The sequence below is a fragment of the Euphorbia lathyris genome, chromosome 6 (genome assembly GCF_963576675.1).
Source record: "Euphorbia lathyris chromosome 6, ddEupLath1.1, whole genome shotgun sequence".
Lineage (NCBI taxonomy): Eukaryota > Viridiplantae > Streptophyta > Magnoliopsida > Malpighiales > Euphorbiaceae > Euphorbia > Euphorbia lathyris.
Window position 1 is genome coordinate 67,434,760 of NC_088915.1, and position 17,603 is coordinate 67,452,362.

Here is a 17,603-nt window from a genome sequence, read left to right on the forward strand (position 1 = left end):
GGAGCTGAGATCTGGGAAACGTATTTCTACCTTGTGGTATAAAAGGAACTTTAGTGAAAACCCGGATGATCTTTATTTAAAAGTCAGAAAAAATATATCGGTCAGAAGAATATATATGTGAGAATATTCTAAACAAACTTCATTAGTTCAAGTTGAGTTGGTTAGGTATTGCGGTTAGAAGCCTTCAAATAGTTTATAGATGTTTTGTGGATAAGATCATTAATATGTTGTTTCTTAAATATTTGAGAAATATTTAATGAAGCTTATCATTTGGAATATTTTATTACTTAGTTATTAAATGTTATTTACAAATAGATTTTAGCTAAAGATGATGAACTTAGAACAACACGGCACATTAATAATCTTTTTGTATGTGTTGCAAGTTAATTAGTTTTATCCATGAACCTTAGTTTTCTATGCATGTATATATCTAGTTAGTAAAGTTGAACATTAGAGAATAAAGGGTAATTAGAGCCTTTTAGGTCTCTTTTTCAAAAAAAAATCTAATATAAAAATTTCATTAGTTAGATATAAGTTGCGTAGAGAACTTTCATGCATTGAAAGCTAAAACTTCCTTTTGACTCGTACAATTAAATTACAATTTAGATCAATTTATTACAACGTCAACTACATCAAAATAAATTGTTGCTGAAATGAACAAAGATCTGTTACAAACATTAGATGTCAGACCAATGGCATATGGGCTTATGAAGCAGTAAGCTCTAGGTAATCCACTATGAGAACACCACATGGTAATAATGTCATATGTGGTTTCTTATATAATTTTCATAGATGAGTCCTTAGACATAAGTCATTATGGGACCTACATGAGACACAACATGCTTTTATTATTGCCTAATAGGGTAATAAATTGGTGGCAAGCATGGGTTAGTCAGGTATGTTATGAATCATATAGAGGAACCATGAGTGAAATATGAGGATTGCTAACTCTCCAATGGAGAACAAATATCATCGACCACTTGATTAGTGAAGTTGAGAAGCGTGTGGCCGCACCTGAATGTAGCAATTAGAAATTGCCTAATCGATCATATTAGTTCACTAAGAGATCAAGAAATGTTCGAGCATCAAATAAGGGTGACGTTACCATGCCTGATGATGGACTTGATATCGCACAGTAAAGGATCACTTGAGATTGCCATTTGGTTCTCAATTTTCATACATGAGATAACTATCTAAGTTGGGTAGTCATAGTGGTTTCCTAAAGTCCATTTATAACTTGCGAGATAAAACTACATTTTGGGCAAACTATCAATGTTAGATAAACCTACAGGATCGCATGCATAAAGAATCAAGTTGGAATATAACTTCTCATGGTAGCTTAAGCTACATATAATTGTTATATGTATTTAAGAACAAAGAAAAATGAAATAGTGTAATGGACGATGTGTGATCTGTAACCTAGCCACCGCTTCTGCGTCATCGTCCACCCCTTGCACCCGCCATCATAACGGGAATTTCTTGTGTTGCTCTTCCATTGGAGGACTACATTGGAATCAGAGTTCTCTTCAATCCTAACTTGCAGTTTGTCGGTCCCTCCAGTCCTTTGATTGTCCATGCCTCTGTTCCGAAGCCTTCGTTCTCTGCCATTTTGAAGAAGTCCCTGCCTGAAACTCTTGTGTCATCGGCCAAGGTAACTGATTTTGGGGGAATAAAATCGATCAAAATTTCTCAAGGGACTTATGATAGAAGAATTACGATGTGCTCTCATGCACTCATTGGTAGGTTGATCATCTCTAAAGGGTACAATCCATAGAAGGTTCATGATTTACGGTTAGCCTTATCCAAGATTTGGGTGATGGTTGAACCATGGCGACTAAGGTTCATGTATTTTATAATTTAAGTTGAATTATAAAATACATAATTTATTATTTTATTATATTTTGGTGTTAGTAATATTAATAAAAATAACTATTTAATTTTAAAATATATATTCTTTTTCAATTTTATATTTATCTAACTTTAATAAAATTTTAGCTTTATCATCTTAAATTTTTTTGATATTAAAGAAATATTATTATTAACTCCGCCTGTGAGGGTCACTTGGTGGCCTTTACAGCCGGTCCCAAGCCCGGACAAAGGAGGAGGGTTGCGGTAGGTTTGTGGCGGCCAGCGTAAAACTTAGCCACATCTTATGACATGAACCATAATATAAATATCGTTGGGGCGTTCCCTACTCAGCGACGCGCTGCACTTCCTAGACCCGGGTGTAGTGATAAATGTGCAAGGGTTGCTAGGTCGTCGCCCCGAAGCGGCGCGCCACCCCAGGACCCGGGGGTGGTGTCAAATATGCAAGGGTTGCGGGTAAATAAGCTAGTCCACGGTAATGGTAGGGGTAGGGGTAAGGGTAGTAGGTTACGCTTTGGGACATGGAACATAGGTTCTTTGACAGGAAGATTAGCTGAAATTGTAGATGTTATGAAGAGGAGGAGAATAAATATATTATGCCTACAAGAAACCAAGTGGGTTGGAGGCAAGGCTAGAGAGATAGCTCCTTGGGGTTATAAGCTTTGGTACTCAGGAAAGGATAAGGGTAGAAATGGAGTAGGTATTCTTATTGATAGGGAGTATATTGATGAGGTAGTAGCGGTGTCTAGGAAGAGCGATAGAATTATGAGTGTTAAGCTAGTGATAGGGGATGAGGTTGTGAATGTCATTAGTGCATATGCGCCACAAATAGGATTAGATGTGTCTATAAGACAAGCTTTTTGGGATGACTTAGAGGAAGTGGTGCAACAGGTTCCTAGGGATGAAAAAATGGTACTAGGGGGTGATCTCAATGGACACGTGGGTTCTAGGCGAGATGGGTTTGAGAGTGTTCATGGAGGGTATGGTTTTGGAGATAAGAATGAAGCAGGAAATGATATTTTGGAATTCGCATCAGCCTATGACTTGAGTATCATGAACACATGGTTTATGAAGAGAACATCCCACTTAGTGACTTATCGGAGTGGCGGTAATGCGAGCCAAATTGACTTCTTCTTAGTAAGGAGTGTTTGGAGAAAGAGTTATATTGATTGTAAGGTGATCCCTGGTGAGAGTACGACAACCCAACATAGAGTAGTGGTGCTAGATTTTCGAAGTAGGAAATGTATAAGAAAACAAACACCTCAAGTAGAGACTAAGATTAAGTGGTGGAAATTGCAAGGGGAGAATCAACAAAAATTTGTGGATGAGATGACCAAAAAAGATATTTGGACTTGCAATATGGATTCAGATATAGATTCAATATGGAATAAGATGGAGCATAGTATAAGGGAAGTAGCGAAGGAAGTTCTAGGGGAATCTAAAGGTAGCATGCCACCGGGTAAGGACACATCTTGGTGGACAGAAGAAGTACGACAAGCAGTAAAGAGTAAGAGAGAATCCTATAAACTATTGGGGAAATGTAGGAGTGACGAGAACTACGAAAAATACAAAGAGGCTAAAAGGGAAGTAAAGAAGGTCATACGAGATGCTAGAGCAAAGGTGAATCGGGATCTGTATACAAGATTGGATACGAAAGAAGGGGAAAGAGACATATATAGAATTGCTCGGATGAGAGATAGGAAGACGCGAGATCTCGGAAAAGTTAAATGTGTGAAGGATGTGGACCAGAAAGTCCTAGTTGGAGATATGGATATCAAGGAACGATGGAGGTCCTATTTTGATGACTTATTTAATGGAGATCGCCAACAAGATGTTGGAGATATAAGTATCCATCACGATATGATAAATCATGAATGCCTGCGGAGAATTCAAAAGGGTGAAGTCAAAATGGCATTAAGTAAGATGAAGTTGAAGAAAGCAGTAGGACCTGATGGCATCCCTATTGAGATTTGGAGATGTTTGGGAGAAAGAGGAATCGAATGGTTGACGACGTTCTTCAACAAAATTTGGAGAAACAATAAGATGCCATCAGAATGGAGGAAAAGTACCTTAATCCCTTTGTATAAGAACAAAGGCGATGTCCAAGATTGTGCCAACTATCGGGGAATCAAATTAATGAGTCACACTATGAAACTTTGGGAGCGAGTGATTGAACAAAGGCTAAGGAGGACGGTGAAGATCTCGGAAAACCAGTTTGGCTTTATGCCGGGAAGATCAACTATGGAAGCCATCCATCTAATGAGACAATTAATGGAGCACTATCGAAATAAGAAGAAAGACTTGCATATGGTTTTCATTGACTTGGAGAAAGCATATGATAAGGTACCAAGGGAAGTACTTTGGTGGGCCTTGATAAGGAAAGGCATTTCGCGGAAATATATTGACATCATAAAGGACATGTATGAGGGAGTATGCACGAGTGTACGTACTAGTGTTGGGAAAACTGAAGAGTTTCCTATTACGATTGGAGTGCATCAAGGTTTCGCACTAAGCCCATTTCTTTTTGCCATCGTTATGGATGAACTAACAAGTTCACTTCAAGATGGTATACCATGGTGCATGCTGTTTGCAGATGATATTGTGTTGGTTGATGAGACGAAAGAAGGAGTGGAGATGAAGTTGGAACTATGGAGGCAAACTCTAGAATCTAGAGGCTTTAAGTTGAGTCGAAGTAAGACAGAATATTTGGAGTGTAAGTTTAGCGGCCGTAGGAGTAGGGAGGCAGGGACAATCACCCTAGATGGGAGAGTTGTTCAGGCCTCGGATTGCTTCCGGTATTTAGGATCTATTATCCAAACGGATGGAGAAGTAGATGGAGATGTTGCCCATAGGATTAAAGCTGGTTGGTCGAAGTGGAAGAGTGCTACGGGTTTCCTTTGTGATCCCGGCATGCCTAATAGATTGAAGGGAAAATTCTACCGGACGGCAATTAGACCAGCATTGTTATATGGTACGGAGTGTTGGGCAGTGAAACACTGCCACATCCATAAGATGTCGGTGGCGGAGATGCGTATGTTGAGATGGATGTGTGGTCACACGAGAAAGGACCGGGTGCGTAATGAAATAATTAGGACAAAAGTAGGGGTTACATCTATTGAGAATAAAATGAGAGAAAACCGACTAAGGTGGTTTGGCCATGTGAGACGTAGAGCGCTTGATGCGCCGGTTAGGAGAACCGAAGAGTGGCAAAGGGATGTAGTGGTGAGGAGTAGGGGAAGACCTAAGCAAACTTGGAGGAGGGTGATCGAGAGTGATATGAGTTTATTGGGAATTGAGGAAAATATGGTAGTGGATAGGACGGAGTGGAGGGAGCGAATCTGTGTCGCTGACACGACTTGATTTTCACGGTTTTATATGATGGTTCATGTTAGCCGACCCCGAATCATTTCGGGACTAAGGCTTTGTTGTTGTTGTTGTAAAGAAATATTATTATTCGTATAACTTTTATTAATATTGTTAATATTATACTATGCTAGAAGGTTGATGTGAATAAAACATAAGTTTCACATGATCTATTGACACCGGTTGAACTTTGAATCAAATCGCTATCTTTTTCGATTTTTTAATCTATCCACTTTTGACAACTCTAAAAAAACGACCAAGGTAAGTGAAGATGGATGGTTTATAAAGATTAAATTAAGTGTAAATAAATAGACATGCTAAAGAAATTTAAAAGTGTTATGTAGCTTGCTAAGTTAGTAATTGCTGATTTGGAGCATGTTGTTTTTGGAAAGAATTTTGACAGCATATTGAAAAGTAAATTTAGAGAATTCTGCTATTATTATATATAACAATTTGCCTTTTGTTATAAGCAACAAATTGTAAATTTATTATCGTATTAGATAATTTTTTAGTTTTATCTACTTATATTCAGTTTGTTAGAAAATAGTATAGTTCGAATGTAATTATGTTCGTGAATTCTTACGAAGTTGTTTGTTTGTTCACGAGTTTTACTCGCGAGTCGTTAATTCAGTTCATGAACTTAGCTCGCGAACAACTCATTAATTATGTTTGTTAAGTATATTGATTTGAAATTTATCTAACACAAAACTATATAGTTTTTACATCTAATAAAACTAAAGTTACACAAAGCTGTTTTACATTTCCCTTTTATAAAAATATTATTATTAAAAAAAATTAAATTAAACTTGCTCATTAGAATACTCATGAATGTTATAATCGAGTTGCTCATGAGTTTATTCACGAATCTATAAACGAACCTACCTATAAATTTTCAAGCCGAGCTGAGGTTCGTCATGCTCAAGTTTGGCTAGTTTATAAATTAAAACCGAATACCATTGAGCTTTTATCAGCAGAATAACGAACCGAGTGACTCAGCTTATTTACAGGAGAGAAAAGAAAATGAAATAAAACGACGACGAAACATTTGTCTCGAAAGCACAAAATTTGATCTGAATTCTGAAGTCATCTTTATCGTCTTCTTCATCATTCTGAATTGGAAAAGCATAGCAGAAACTTACCAAATGATCGTGTTCCTATCCCAAATCAAAATTTCACTCTCATCATAATCGCCCAACTTGTTTTCTTCTTTCATTCCCTTCTTCTCTTTTCTCATGGGTTGGCCCGAGACCTTTGATTTTGCCCGCAACTTCGCTGTCATGGTTAGGGTCAACGGCCCCGTGAGTCTCTCTCTCTCTCTCTCTGTATGCTCAGTATTTCAATTGCTTATCATTGTGTGTTTTTACTGTTTTCATTGAACTTATTTTAGGACCCCAAGGGGATGAAGATGCGGAAACATGCTTTTCATCAATACAAGTCAGTCGATCCTAACTTGTTTTCGATTTTATATTTAAATGTTTTCCTTAGTCAATATAGTTTCTTTCTTTGGGTATTCAGTTCTGGCAAGACAACACTTTCAGCTTCTGGAATGCTACTGCCAGATACTCTTTATGACGCTGGTGCGGCGAAGCGAATTTTGAGTGGTAATGGTGAGGAGGATCGGGGACTGGCGCTCATTGTGACTGTTGCTTCTGTTGTCGAGTCTTTTCTACCACCGCAGCAGAGAGAAAGCTTTTCTCAGGTTCAATTTTTTACATGTTGTATTGCATAATTGGATTGCTTTTTGTAGTTGCATTTGGTTTTTGATGTAACTGTTGAACTTATTGTTTGTTTCAGGGCCGGCCTGAGATGATTCCTGGTGCGCAGATTGATGTTGTGCTAGAGGTATAGATATTAGTATTGATGTTCTTTACTTTATTGACATGTTTAGTACTTGAGGTTACTTTGTCAGATTAGAATTATGAAACTTTGAGTGTGTTGATTTTGAGGAAAAGTCGGGAGTGCAAAGACTGGCTGAGGGGAGCTTGGATGAAGGAGGTCCCCGTTGGATCACTGCCCAACTTATAAGATTGGTAGGTGCTCGAATTACTTGCTCTTCTATCGATTTTCAGAGAAGCCTTAGTGCATATCCAATTATGTGTTTTGGTGGTATAATTGTGTACTAGCTACCTAATGAGGTTACCACTAAGTTTACCTAAATTATCGAGCTCCTTTTGTGGGGTTTATCAAATATAGCAATATTGACTATTCTTGAATTGGCTCATAATTTTTATCATTGATTGTTTTAATATAATTCTTTACTTTAATGTGGTAATGAAAAACTCAACTTTTGTGATGTTTCATGAAACCTTAATTTGGATAGCCTAATATTCTGTGCGATACTTATTCCTGTTTTCCATTATGGTCCTTTCTATGAATTAGTTAGTTTTTGCTTTATTTGCAATGTCTGTCTTACAACTAAAATTTGCAGTCTAGATTTCTTGTTCAAGGTTACCTAGATTTTTCAACTTGATAATTTATGGAAGCATGTATATAAATGAATAGATAGACAGCAACCTGTTATTTATTCGCAAATTTAACATGAAGGTTGATGTTCCTGTATCTGCCTTCGCTCTCCAATCGCTTGTTGAATCCTCTTCAGGCTCATTAGATCATGGATTTGAGTTTGGTTGGTCTTTGGCCACGCATGATAAAGGCTCTCAAACTATTACTGAAGCCATTCAGACACAGGTTCGTAAGACACAAGGCTTTCTTTTTCAATATATTTTTTGTATTTTGTTATGTCGCTGTCTGGTGCTTATAATGTTGTCTTGGAACTGATCTGAAGATTGTTCTTTTCTTTGATGTACAATTGCATATATGATATATAGTAACTTTATGAAACAATAGAGATCTGTACTTCTGAGAGGAAAATAAGCTGTTACCAATGGAAGAAGTTGTTTTTGTTGGTGTTCTATAGAAAGCTATATACGCTTGAAGTTCTATTGTGAATATTCAATTTAGATCAGCTGACTGATGCTTGGTAAGGTTACATGGATGTGTGCTGTATCAGGCCTACTTGTATGCAACCTTTCTTTCACCTCTTGCTTCTGTGATAAGTTCCAATTTTTCGTCAGTATAACTTAGTATTTAGTGAAATACAACAGCAGGAAGTGTTAGGTAGAACCAGGATGCTTGGTACTTACTTGAAATGGATGAAGCTTTGAGTCTGAAGCCCAGCTGCATTAGGCTTCTTTTTTTTGGGTCAAATTCATTATTAGCCAAAAAATTTGTATCTACTTGTATGCATTTATGTGGAGTCATGTGTTTAAGTGATACTTGAAATTATAACTGGGAAAACAGTACTAGAAATATTCAGAGTTCGTAGTGGAAAAAGGCAGTTTCGAGAACATTATATAAGTTGAACTTAAATGTAATTCCATACATACGCAGGATACAAGTTTTTAATCATTTCAGGCTGAGGATGATAAAACATCTTTTATGCAGGGACACAAGCATTTAGCAATATCAGAATCTGGTAGTCCAAGCCATATGAGCAAGACAACCACTAGAATTGCTATTCTTGGGGTACTCTTACGTATGAAGGTATCATTTCTATTTTTTTTTTCCCTTATTCATATTTCTAGCTATATGTGTGCTATTAGTAACAATATAACCTTCATGTTCTTTCTTTAACATAGGACATTGCTGACCTAAGTGATATAATCTACATAATGATTATTATATTTAGGATCTACCAAACATGGCAATATCACCTTCAACTAGAAGAGGGGATTCTATTTTAGCAGTAGGCTCTCCTTTTGGGCTCCTTTCATCTTTGCACTTCTTTAACAGGTATGGTTTCTTATATTTTCCATTTTACTTTTTTGGATTTTTATATTTCTGACAGTATTCTTGATGAAACCATATGGTGATACACCAACGATACCAAAATTATAATTTTTTTTTAATCCTTCAATACTTGAACCAGCTTGTCAATAGGATCTATTGCCAACTGCTTTCCAGCTAGGTCGTGTAATTTTTCTTTGCTGATGGCTGACATGCGGTGTCTTCCAGGTATGACATTTATCTCTAGATTATGAGTGGTTCGATGAGGCTAATGAATTCTGATCCATTATTGGCATTAACTATGTCAGGAATGGAAGGTGGTCCAGTTTTTGATGAACATGCACATCTTGTTGGCATTTTGATTCGACCTTTGAGGCAAAAAAGCAGTGGTGCTGAAATTCAGGTAATTCGAAAACATTCTTATTCTAAATAGTTTAAAGTATCTGGAATTAATGGATCATGCAAAATTCTAGCCTTGGGTAACAGCTGGTGATTCCGTGGGAAGCCATTGCAACTGCTTGCAGTGACTTGCTGCTGAAGGAGCCTCGAATCGCAGAGAAAGACTCTGATTATCTCAAGGAAAACTTAAATGCTGTAGGGAATGCAGACATTAACGAGTCTGGTGGACCCCTCTCTTTTAAGGACAAGCCAGTTAATAGCCCTTCACCAGAACCAGTTGAGAAGGCAATGGCTTCTGTTTGTCTTATTACAATTGATGAAGGTGTGTGGGCATCTGGGGTTCTTCTCAATGATCAAGGCCTGATACTCACAAATGCTCACTTGTTAGAGCCTTGGAGATTTGGAAAAACAACTGTAAATGGTGGAAGAAATCTAACTGAATCAGAGGCAATTTTTCTCCCACCTGAAGAATATGCATGTCCTGTGCATACCCATGTCGATAGCTACCAAAAGAGTCAAAGCTTGCTACAAAATACAGTGGACAAGATTGAGCCAACTATTGTTGATAAGAGCAAAGGATACAAATTGAGCTTGCCTTACAAAGGCCATAAAAGAATACGTATTCGGTTGGACCATGTGAAACCTTGGTTATGGTGTGATGCAAGAGTAGTATATGTTTCTAAGGGGCCTTTGGATGTTGCCTTAATGCAGCTTGAATATGTTCCAGATCAGCTTTGCCCTATCAAGGTAGATATTACCTGCCCAAGTTTGGGGTCGAAGGCATATGTTATTGGTCATGGACTGTTTGGACCAAGATGTGGTAACACCCTTGCTTACCTTTCACCTCTTTTTAAAATTTTCTGAATGACATTGGCGAAGAACCCATGTCGTTAACATCTGGCTTGTTTTCATTTTATTTACAGATACAGACTCTCTCTCTCTCTCTAGATTTAGAATTGGCTTTCAATTGATATCCTGTTTATTAGGTCTTCACTAGAATTTCCTGTTAATTTGTTAACTTCGCTGGTATAATTTATGGCAGATCTACTCAAGTAGCTTCTTAAACATGCACAGGCTTCTTACCATTTTAGAAATCGTCTTCTTTTGGTTCTAACAGTTTCGGATTGTATCAGTATTTAATGGGATGTTTAGAGTCTCAGACAGGGTGCAAGAATGCCTGTTGGTCTTGCACTGATTAAAGTTTAATCGTGTTATATATATATATATATATATATATATATATATATATATAGAAAAGTTGTATAAATCGTGTGAAATCTAGCTTTACCTCAAACATAAAGGGCTTTCAGATGATTGAAAAGGGCTAATTCAGTACAATTGTTCTCTGTTAATTACTTTTTTTTCTATCTTTTTGCTGAATGGATGTGTCAAGGAGCTGGCATTTTTTATTAACATTTTCCTGCACTGCTCTTTTGTCTGAACTTATTTGTACTTTGTACGTTTTAGGTATCTACCCTTCTGTATGCTCCGGGGTGGTAGCAAAAATAGTGAAAGCTAGAGCACCTCCATATTATCAGTCCCTTCTTGGAGGGGATTCACAGATTCCTGCAATGCTGGAAACCACAGCTGCAGTCCACCCTGGCGGTAGTGGTGGTGCTGTCGTTAATTCAGAGGGTTCTATGGTCGGGCTTGTTACCAGGTGTGATAAATCAAAAGTTTTTCAGAAATGTTACTGATGATCCATGAATTGTAATTTCAGATTCGAATCTTGTTTTCTTAATGAAAATTGTATCTTTGAGACAGCAATGCAAGGCATGGCGGAGGGACGTCTATCCCGCATCTAAATTTCAGCATTCCCTGTGCACTACTGGAGCCTATTTTTAAGTTCGCAAGAGGTGATAGATAAAGCACAAGTTTTCCTCACGAAACTTGTTCCGTATTTCGTAATTTAGTTTTTGATGGTACTTGTATGTTACTGATTTGGTTTTCCTGAAACAGAGATGCAAAATAGTGCACTTCTCCAGAATCTTGATCAACCAAATCAACAAATCTCTTCAGTGTGGGCATTGATACCACCACTTTCTCCTAAGCCAATCCCTCCTCTGCCTAAGTTGCTAGACTCGCTACCGAAAGATGACGATAAACAGGAAAAGGGTTCGAAATTTGCTAAATTTATGGCAGAAAGAAACAAGATATTGAGAAGCTCGACTCAATTCGGCAAGGTGGATAGCATTTCTAATGAGATTTGTCCCAGTAAGTTATGACCATAAGTTAGTTTTGGAGCAAAAAGAGAAGATATCTTAAGCACGGATATTGAATTTGAACTGTATCTGTATGTACACTTGTTACAAGGAACTTGAGATTTGTACTTAATTTATATTCAACCACAAGAAAAAATCAAAAGAATTGTTTGTGATATTACGTGTTCTGGTTTTCGAATAAAGGGTTAAATACTTCATGTTCTAAAATGGAGATTCTAGTTGTATGTTCCATTTTTAACCCGGATTTACTTTAAAAAAGTATTATTTTGTGAACAAATTTTAATATATAAAAGAATAATTTAATTCAAATAATTTTTTAATAGTTTGCATTTTGTTTTCTACATTTAATTGATCTAATTAAGGCATATATTATTATTTAATTGGTTGAATAGAAAGATAAATCAATTTACACATTTCTTTTTGATATATTTATGAAATCCCTTATATTGATTTTATTTAGTCTATGAATTTCGTTATTTTCTCTCATAATAAAGAAATGCTTAGTAATAAATGCTTAGTAATAAAGAAAGTGCAACAACTTATACAAAAAGTTTGATTGGCTTTTAAACGTATATGATGTCTCATTAGTCGGGTAAATTACATCCATGGTCACTGAACTTTACCCATTTTAATATTATGGTCACTAAACTTCAATTCTGACGGTATGACCACTGAATTTTATATTTTTTAATATCGGTGGTCACTCAACTTTAACTAACTTCTCAAAATGACCGTTAACGACCCCAAAATGAAAATATTCAAGAATTAAAGTTGCTTAGAACGACATTTACGATGAAACCACCTTTTTTATTTTCCAAAATCACATTTTTTGGAACTTTCTCGCCCTAAAATTTTACTTTCTCTCTCGTAACCAAACAACACCTAAATGACCTTAAAACGAAAATTTTCAAGAATTAAAGTTCCTTAAAATATTATTAATTCTTCGAATTTTTTTATTTTGAGACCGTCAATGGTCGTTTTGAGGTGTTGAGTGACCACCAGTGTTAAAAAGTGTAAAGTGTAGTGGTCATACCATTAAGAATTGAAGTTCAGCGGCCACAATGTTGAATGGAAAAAGTTCAGTGGCCATGGGTGTAATTTACCCTTCATTAGTCCATTAACTTGCTTAAAGTGTTACGATTAAGTCCTTAAATCTATAAAAATGTCATAACGATGTAAAAAAATAGAAAGTTAATTTGTTTTAAAGATTTATGGTCTGTTTGGTTCAGCTGTTAGCTAATAGCTGTTTGCAGTTGCGGTAAGCTCTTTGTTATCAGTTGTTTAATTTTTAGTGTTTGATAAAATTATATTGAATTGTTGTTGTTCAGATTTAAAATGTCTAATATGGATATTTTTAAATTAATTAACAAAAAAAATTATATGTTTGTGATGTGTTACTAATGATGATAAAATGATGCACATGTGAAGTGTAGATGACAATATTCATGACCAAGAAGACAGTTTAATGAATTATTTCTCAAATTGACCTAATTAAGGATAAAATTGCTTTTGGATGCCAATGTTAGGGGTATAATTGCACAATTTTAGACGTTAAATGTAAAATTGCTCCTATATATTAACGTTAGGAGTATTTTTGCACCTTATCCTATGGTAAAATAAAAAATGTGTTACACAAATTTATAAAAATAATCTATATAAAAAATAAAAAACTTAATTGAACGCAACAAAACCTTGTTCTTCCGGTAATTATGTTATAGAAATATAAATAATGTAAAAAAACATCTTTTGTGAAAATAAAAAAGATAATTTTGTCAATAACAAATAACTATAAACATCTGTTTATGAAAAGCTCCAAATATGAGCTTTTTATGGAAAGCTCCAAAACGCTGCAGTTTTCAGAGAAAATGTTAAACGATTCGGTTATGTAAACATAACCAAACGCTATATTTCCCGCGGTTTGGAGTGAAACGCTAAACGCTCATCCGAAAAGCTGAAACAAACACCCACTTAGAATCACAAATTAAGCCTTTATATTTTAAGCTTTGAATTTTTTTTATACGTTTAGACAAATCGAAATATATATCACTTTAAACAAGTTCAGGAGACAAATAAATCACTGTAAACTAGGGGTGAGCAAAATAACTGGTAAACGATTGTCAAACTGATAACCGAACTGAAATCTTAGTTAGATTCGGTTATTTTAACATTTTAGTTTGGTTTGGTTTTTATTTTGGGTTAGTTTGGTAATCGATTATCGATTCGGTTATTGAATTTTTTTTATCGATGTAACCAAACCGAACCGAAATATATAAATATATAAATATAATTTTATCTTTACATATATAAATAACATATAAAATATAAAACTCAACTCTAACAAATATAATTTTATCTTTATCTATATAAATTTTAGCTTAGTGACCTTTTACTTCCTTCCATTGTAATTTTTATGCATATGCATTATTTCAAAACCAATGAAACAAATATATATATATAAAAAAAAGAAATATTATGATTTTTTGGTTTTTCGGTCTGTAGCTGAACCAAATTTTTTCATTTTGGTAATATCTAGTTCGGGTTGGTTATGAAAATAGGATATATTTCGGTAGAGTACTCTATAGACAATGATTGAAATTTTGTTAACTCTCAAATTTTAGAAGTAAAATTTACACAATTTACTTAAAGGAAAAAAAAATCACACAATTTACAAACGTGACGTGAGAAAGATAATTACACTATGATGTTATGGTAAAATTGACGTGGAAGGCATATTTTTACCTTACAGTCCTGATCACATGCATTTTAATGAGTATGTAGAATTTACTCATTCACCGTTAGATGTAGGCTTATTAAAATCCTAAGGTGGAAATTCAAAGCATCATGGAGTTTAGATTTAATAAGCATATATCTAACGGTGAATGAGCAAATTCACTTGCTCATTACGGTGCATGTACCTTATCCCCTTATATAATTAAGGGTTTTAAAAATATTGCCTGCGACATAGCCCAATAATTTCTCCGAAACGCCGACTCTTTATTGGTTGGCCACTCTATAAGCCTATCAACCGCTGTCTCCTTTTTCTGCAAATTCTTTTTTTTTTTTTTTCGGTTTGCGAGTCTCTTTTCTTCCTTCCGCATCTTCAATGACTGAGATCACAACCATTGATTACGCCTCTAGTCCATCTCTGTTACTTCAATTGTAAGGGCTCAGAGAGGAATGGGGGAGACTGCACCGTACAAGGAGTACTTAGCCGGCTTAATTGCCGGTGTTGCCACTGTCGTCATTGGTCATCCCTTCGACACAGTCAAGGTAATTCTTTACTTTATCGGAGTTTGCACGTCTTCTTCCCATCTCTGTTGCCTTCGATTGGATTTGGGCATTTGAATTTGAAACCTGTTTTTGTAATGCGATTATGTTGTTCAATTACTAGGTCAAGCTACAAAAATATAATACAGAAGCGCATGGGATCAAGTACAGGAATGGTTTGCATTGCACGGCTAAGATCCTGCAGACGGAAGGAGTATGCTTCCTTATAATTTTCTCGTGAGCCTTACTTAAATTAACTTGATCGAACTTATTACTCATTATCTGCTGCTCAGCTTAATTTCTGGAAATCTTTTTAAATCCCTAGCTGCCCAGTTTGTTTGCATTGTGAATAAATAGGGGTAATCGTCTTGTTTTTACTAATTCCCCTCTTAGTTCTAATCATTCCCATTGATTAATAGGGATGTCAATTCGGGTTGGCGTCAGTGTGATGATATATGATATAATGCACCAAAAATGATAATTGTGTCAGTGGGGTTGTCTCCTTAAATGTTAGAAATTGCCACCCCTACTGATTGATGAAATAAATGTTACACCTGAGTGAGGCAGAGAGCTGAACTTCCTTTCAATTGAAAGTTATTGATATATTAATCCTTTTGTCTCTCAAGTCAGCTCTGGAATTTGAAATTTTATTGGTTTCTATTAGTAGCATGAACTGCATCAGTTTCTCATTTCAGAGGTGGAGGGGCTGACCTGCTCTTTTTGAGGCAATGCTGTGGAGGTCTTTGCTTTTTAATGTTCTGATGACATTTGTTTTATTAAAGGTTAAACATGTTATAATTGTCTTCAACAGGTTAAAGGGCTTTATAGGGGTGCAACATCCTCGTTTGTTGGAGTGGCTTTTGAAAGTTCAATTCTTTTTGGTGTTTATTCCCAAACGAAGCAGTCATTGCAGTTGCGGTTGCAGGTCTGTTAAGAATAATGACTGGAGATTGTTGCAGACTCATTGCTGAAACGGTTTTGTAGATATATCAACTTCAAATATACGCATACTTGTGTTATAACCCTTTTTCCTTTTTGGTTATTTGTGAAGGGAGGAGTTGATAGTGACGTGCCGATGCCACGGGTGATAATTCCTTCTGCAGCTTATGGTGGAGCAATTATCAGTTTTGTATTATGTCCATCTGAGCTACTAAAGGTAAGCCGTTTAGGTTCACTTATTGTGTTTTTTCTCTTTTTCCTCTCTAACCCAACCCAACCATCAATTTGCGACATTCTTATGTAACCGGATTTCTCCAGTGTAGGATGCAAGTTCAAGGCACTGGTTCCTCGCTTCCAAGTTCTCGTAGATACACTGGTCCTCTAGATTGTGCCCTTCACACCATGAAAAATGATGGGGTGAGAAAATCTTTTGCTTATTTGCTATTTAAGTTATACCACTGATTTGTTCTGATCTGATAGAAAGCATTTCAGGTTTCAGGCATTTTTCGAGGAGGTTTAACGACATTGTTAAGAGAATCTATTGGAAATGCAGTTTTCTTTAGTGTTTACGAGTATGTCCGCTACTACATGCATTTACAATTGAAATCTTCTTTATCTGACAACAGCAATTTGCTAGACATGGGAATAGGAATTATGAGTGGTGGCCTTGGCGGGGTAGCTGTAAGCATTCCGACACCCTTGCTCTTATCTAAAATTAAAACGTTCAGTTCCAGATTTTAATCTATTACTCCCTCCATTCCATTATATAGGTCATTCTAGCAAATTAGTTTTTTCCCTAAATATAAGTCATTCTAGGATTCCAATGCTTATTGCCCAATAGTGACATGAGAGAGAATTGTTTTTTGTATTGGTACATGTGTTTTTTAATATTCCAATACTTATTGCCCAATAGTGACATGAGAGAGAATTTTTTTTAGTTAACCAATATATTTCTTAATTTGTGTGAAATACTCTAGAATGACTTATATAATGGAATGGAGGGAGTACTTCACTGTACTGACTTAATGCATCATTCTAATGTCATCTAGTTCTGGTCTGCTGTTTTGCCCTTGGATGTGGCAAAAACTATAATCCAGACTGCTCCAGATAAGAGCTCCACCAGAAATCCATTCCGAGTACTGGATTCAGTAAGATATCCTAATTCTCTTTATTACATAATCAAGCATTGGCTGTTGCATAATAATCAAGAAAAGTAAAAGGGTGGAGAGATTAACGAGTTTGTTTTGTTAGATATACAGGAGGGCTGGAATTAGAGGATGCTACGCAGGCTTGGGTCCGACAATAGTCAGAGCATTTCCTGCTAATGCAGCTGCAATCGTCACCTGGGAGCTTGCCATGAAAATGTTGGGGATCAGGCATGATTAAGTAGAGGTTATATAATTATTTCTTAGATTGGAGTGCTCGGAAATTGCGGTTTGTTAGAGGAGAATAGGACTTAGTCTAAGCTATCCCGTTCCGATTTCTGAATACCCTCAAGTTCTGTTACAGGGATTGCAAACTAGCAGTAACCTTGGCAATTTGGAGGATTCACATAAATTTTTGTAGTAACAAAAACTAGTATTCGGTTTCAAGCCGACCTTGCCCTGCTGAAACAAACTTTAGCTGCAATTTTGAACTATTTCTGCAGGGATTTTCTTTGTTTATTCCTGTGTTAGTGTAAAAGAACACAATTGTAGCAGCTATCTTGCTGCTAATTCTTTGCTGTTTTTTTTTTTTTTTTTTTATGTTCTGTTTGTTCTC

At 36.0% G+C, this 17,603-nt stretch overlaps 2 protein-coding genes across 7 annotated transcripts; both read left to right on the forward strand.

Annotated features, from left to right (window-relative positions):
- Positions 1 to 6,242: 6,242 nt before the first annotated feature.
- On the forward strand, positions 6,243 to 11,791 carry LOC136232849 (glyoxysomal processing protease, glyoxysomal). 2 transcript variants are annotated; one of them, XM_066022291.1, is made up of 14 exons: positions 6,243 to 6,527; positions 6,617 to 6,663; positions 6,745 to 6,928; positions 7,024 to 7,071; positions 7,176 to 7,259; positions 7,774 to 7,917; positions 8,674 to 8,772; positions 8,918 to 9,021; positions 9,158 to 9,243; positions 9,324 to 9,418; positions 9,502 to 10,234; positions 10,882 to 11,074; positions 11,179 to 11,270; positions 11,374 to 11,791. In XM_066022291.1, the coding sequence occupies exons 1-14, from the start codon at positions 6,462 to 6,464 to the stop codon at positions 11,637 to 11,639; spliced, it is 2,241 nt and encodes a 746-aa protein (XP_065878363.1). In that variant the 5' UTR covers positions 6,243 to 6,461; the 3' UTR covers positions 11,640 to 11,791. The 2 variants fall into 2 exon arrangements, with proteins under 2 accessions (XP_065878363.1, XP_065878364.1); XM_066022292.1 differs by having other exon boundaries at positions 6,246 to 6,527; positions 7,182 to 7,259.
- Positions 11,792 to 14,619: 2,828 nt separating this feature from the next.
- On the forward strand, positions 14,620 to 17,565 carry LOC136232425 (mitochondrial arginine transporter BAC1). 5 transcript variants are annotated; one of them, XM_066021586.1, is made up of 8 exons: positions 14,620 to 14,906; positions 15,028 to 15,117; positions 15,715 to 15,828; positions 15,955 to 16,059; positions 16,161 to 16,259; positions 16,335 to 16,523; positions 16,940 to 16,990; positions 17,102 to 17,565. In XM_066021586.1, the coding sequence occupies exons 1-8, from the start codon at positions 14,814 to 14,816 to the stop codon at positions 17,114 to 17,116; spliced, it is 756 nt and encodes a 251-aa protein (XP_065877658.1). In that variant the 5' UTR covers positions 14,620 to 14,813; the 3' UTR covers positions 17,117 to 17,565. The 5 variants fall into 5 exon arrangements, with proteins under 5 accessions (XP_065877658.1, XP_065877656.1, XP_065877655.1 ...); XM_066021584.1 differs by having other exon boundaries at positions 14,621 to 14,906; positions 16,892 to 16,990; XM_066021583.1 differs by having other exon boundaries at positions 14,621 to 14,906; positions 17,094 to 17,565.
- The last annotated feature ends 38 nt before the right edge of the window (positions 17,566 to 17,603 follow it).

Bases quoted from the DNA above. Each gene is read 5' to 3' on its own strand.
- LOC136232425 (XM_066021582.1), top strand. From the start codon at position 14,814: ATGGGGGAGACTGCACCGTACAAGGAGTACTTAGCCGGCTTAATTGCC. The intron at 15,829-15,954 runs GTCTGTTAAGAA...TTATTTGTGAAG, and splicing joins CATTGCAGTTGCGGTTGCAG to GGAGGAGTTGATAGTGACGT. The intron at 16,060-16,160 runs GTAAGCCGTTTA...GGATTTCTCCAG, and splicing joins GTCCATCTGAGCTACTAAAG to TGTAGGATGCAAGTTCAAGG.
- LOC136232849 (XM_066022291.1), top strand. From the start codon at position 6,462: ATGGGTTGGCCCGAGACCTTTGATTTTGCCCGCAACTTCGCTGTCATG. The intron at 8,773-8,917 runs GTATCATTTCTA...TATTATATTTAG, and splicing joins GGGTACTCTTACGTATGAAG to GATCTACCAAACATGGCAAT. The intron at 11,075-11,178 runs GTGTGATAAATC...TCTTTGAGACAG, and splicing joins ATGGTCGGGCTTGTTACCAG to CAATGCAAGGCATGGCGGAG.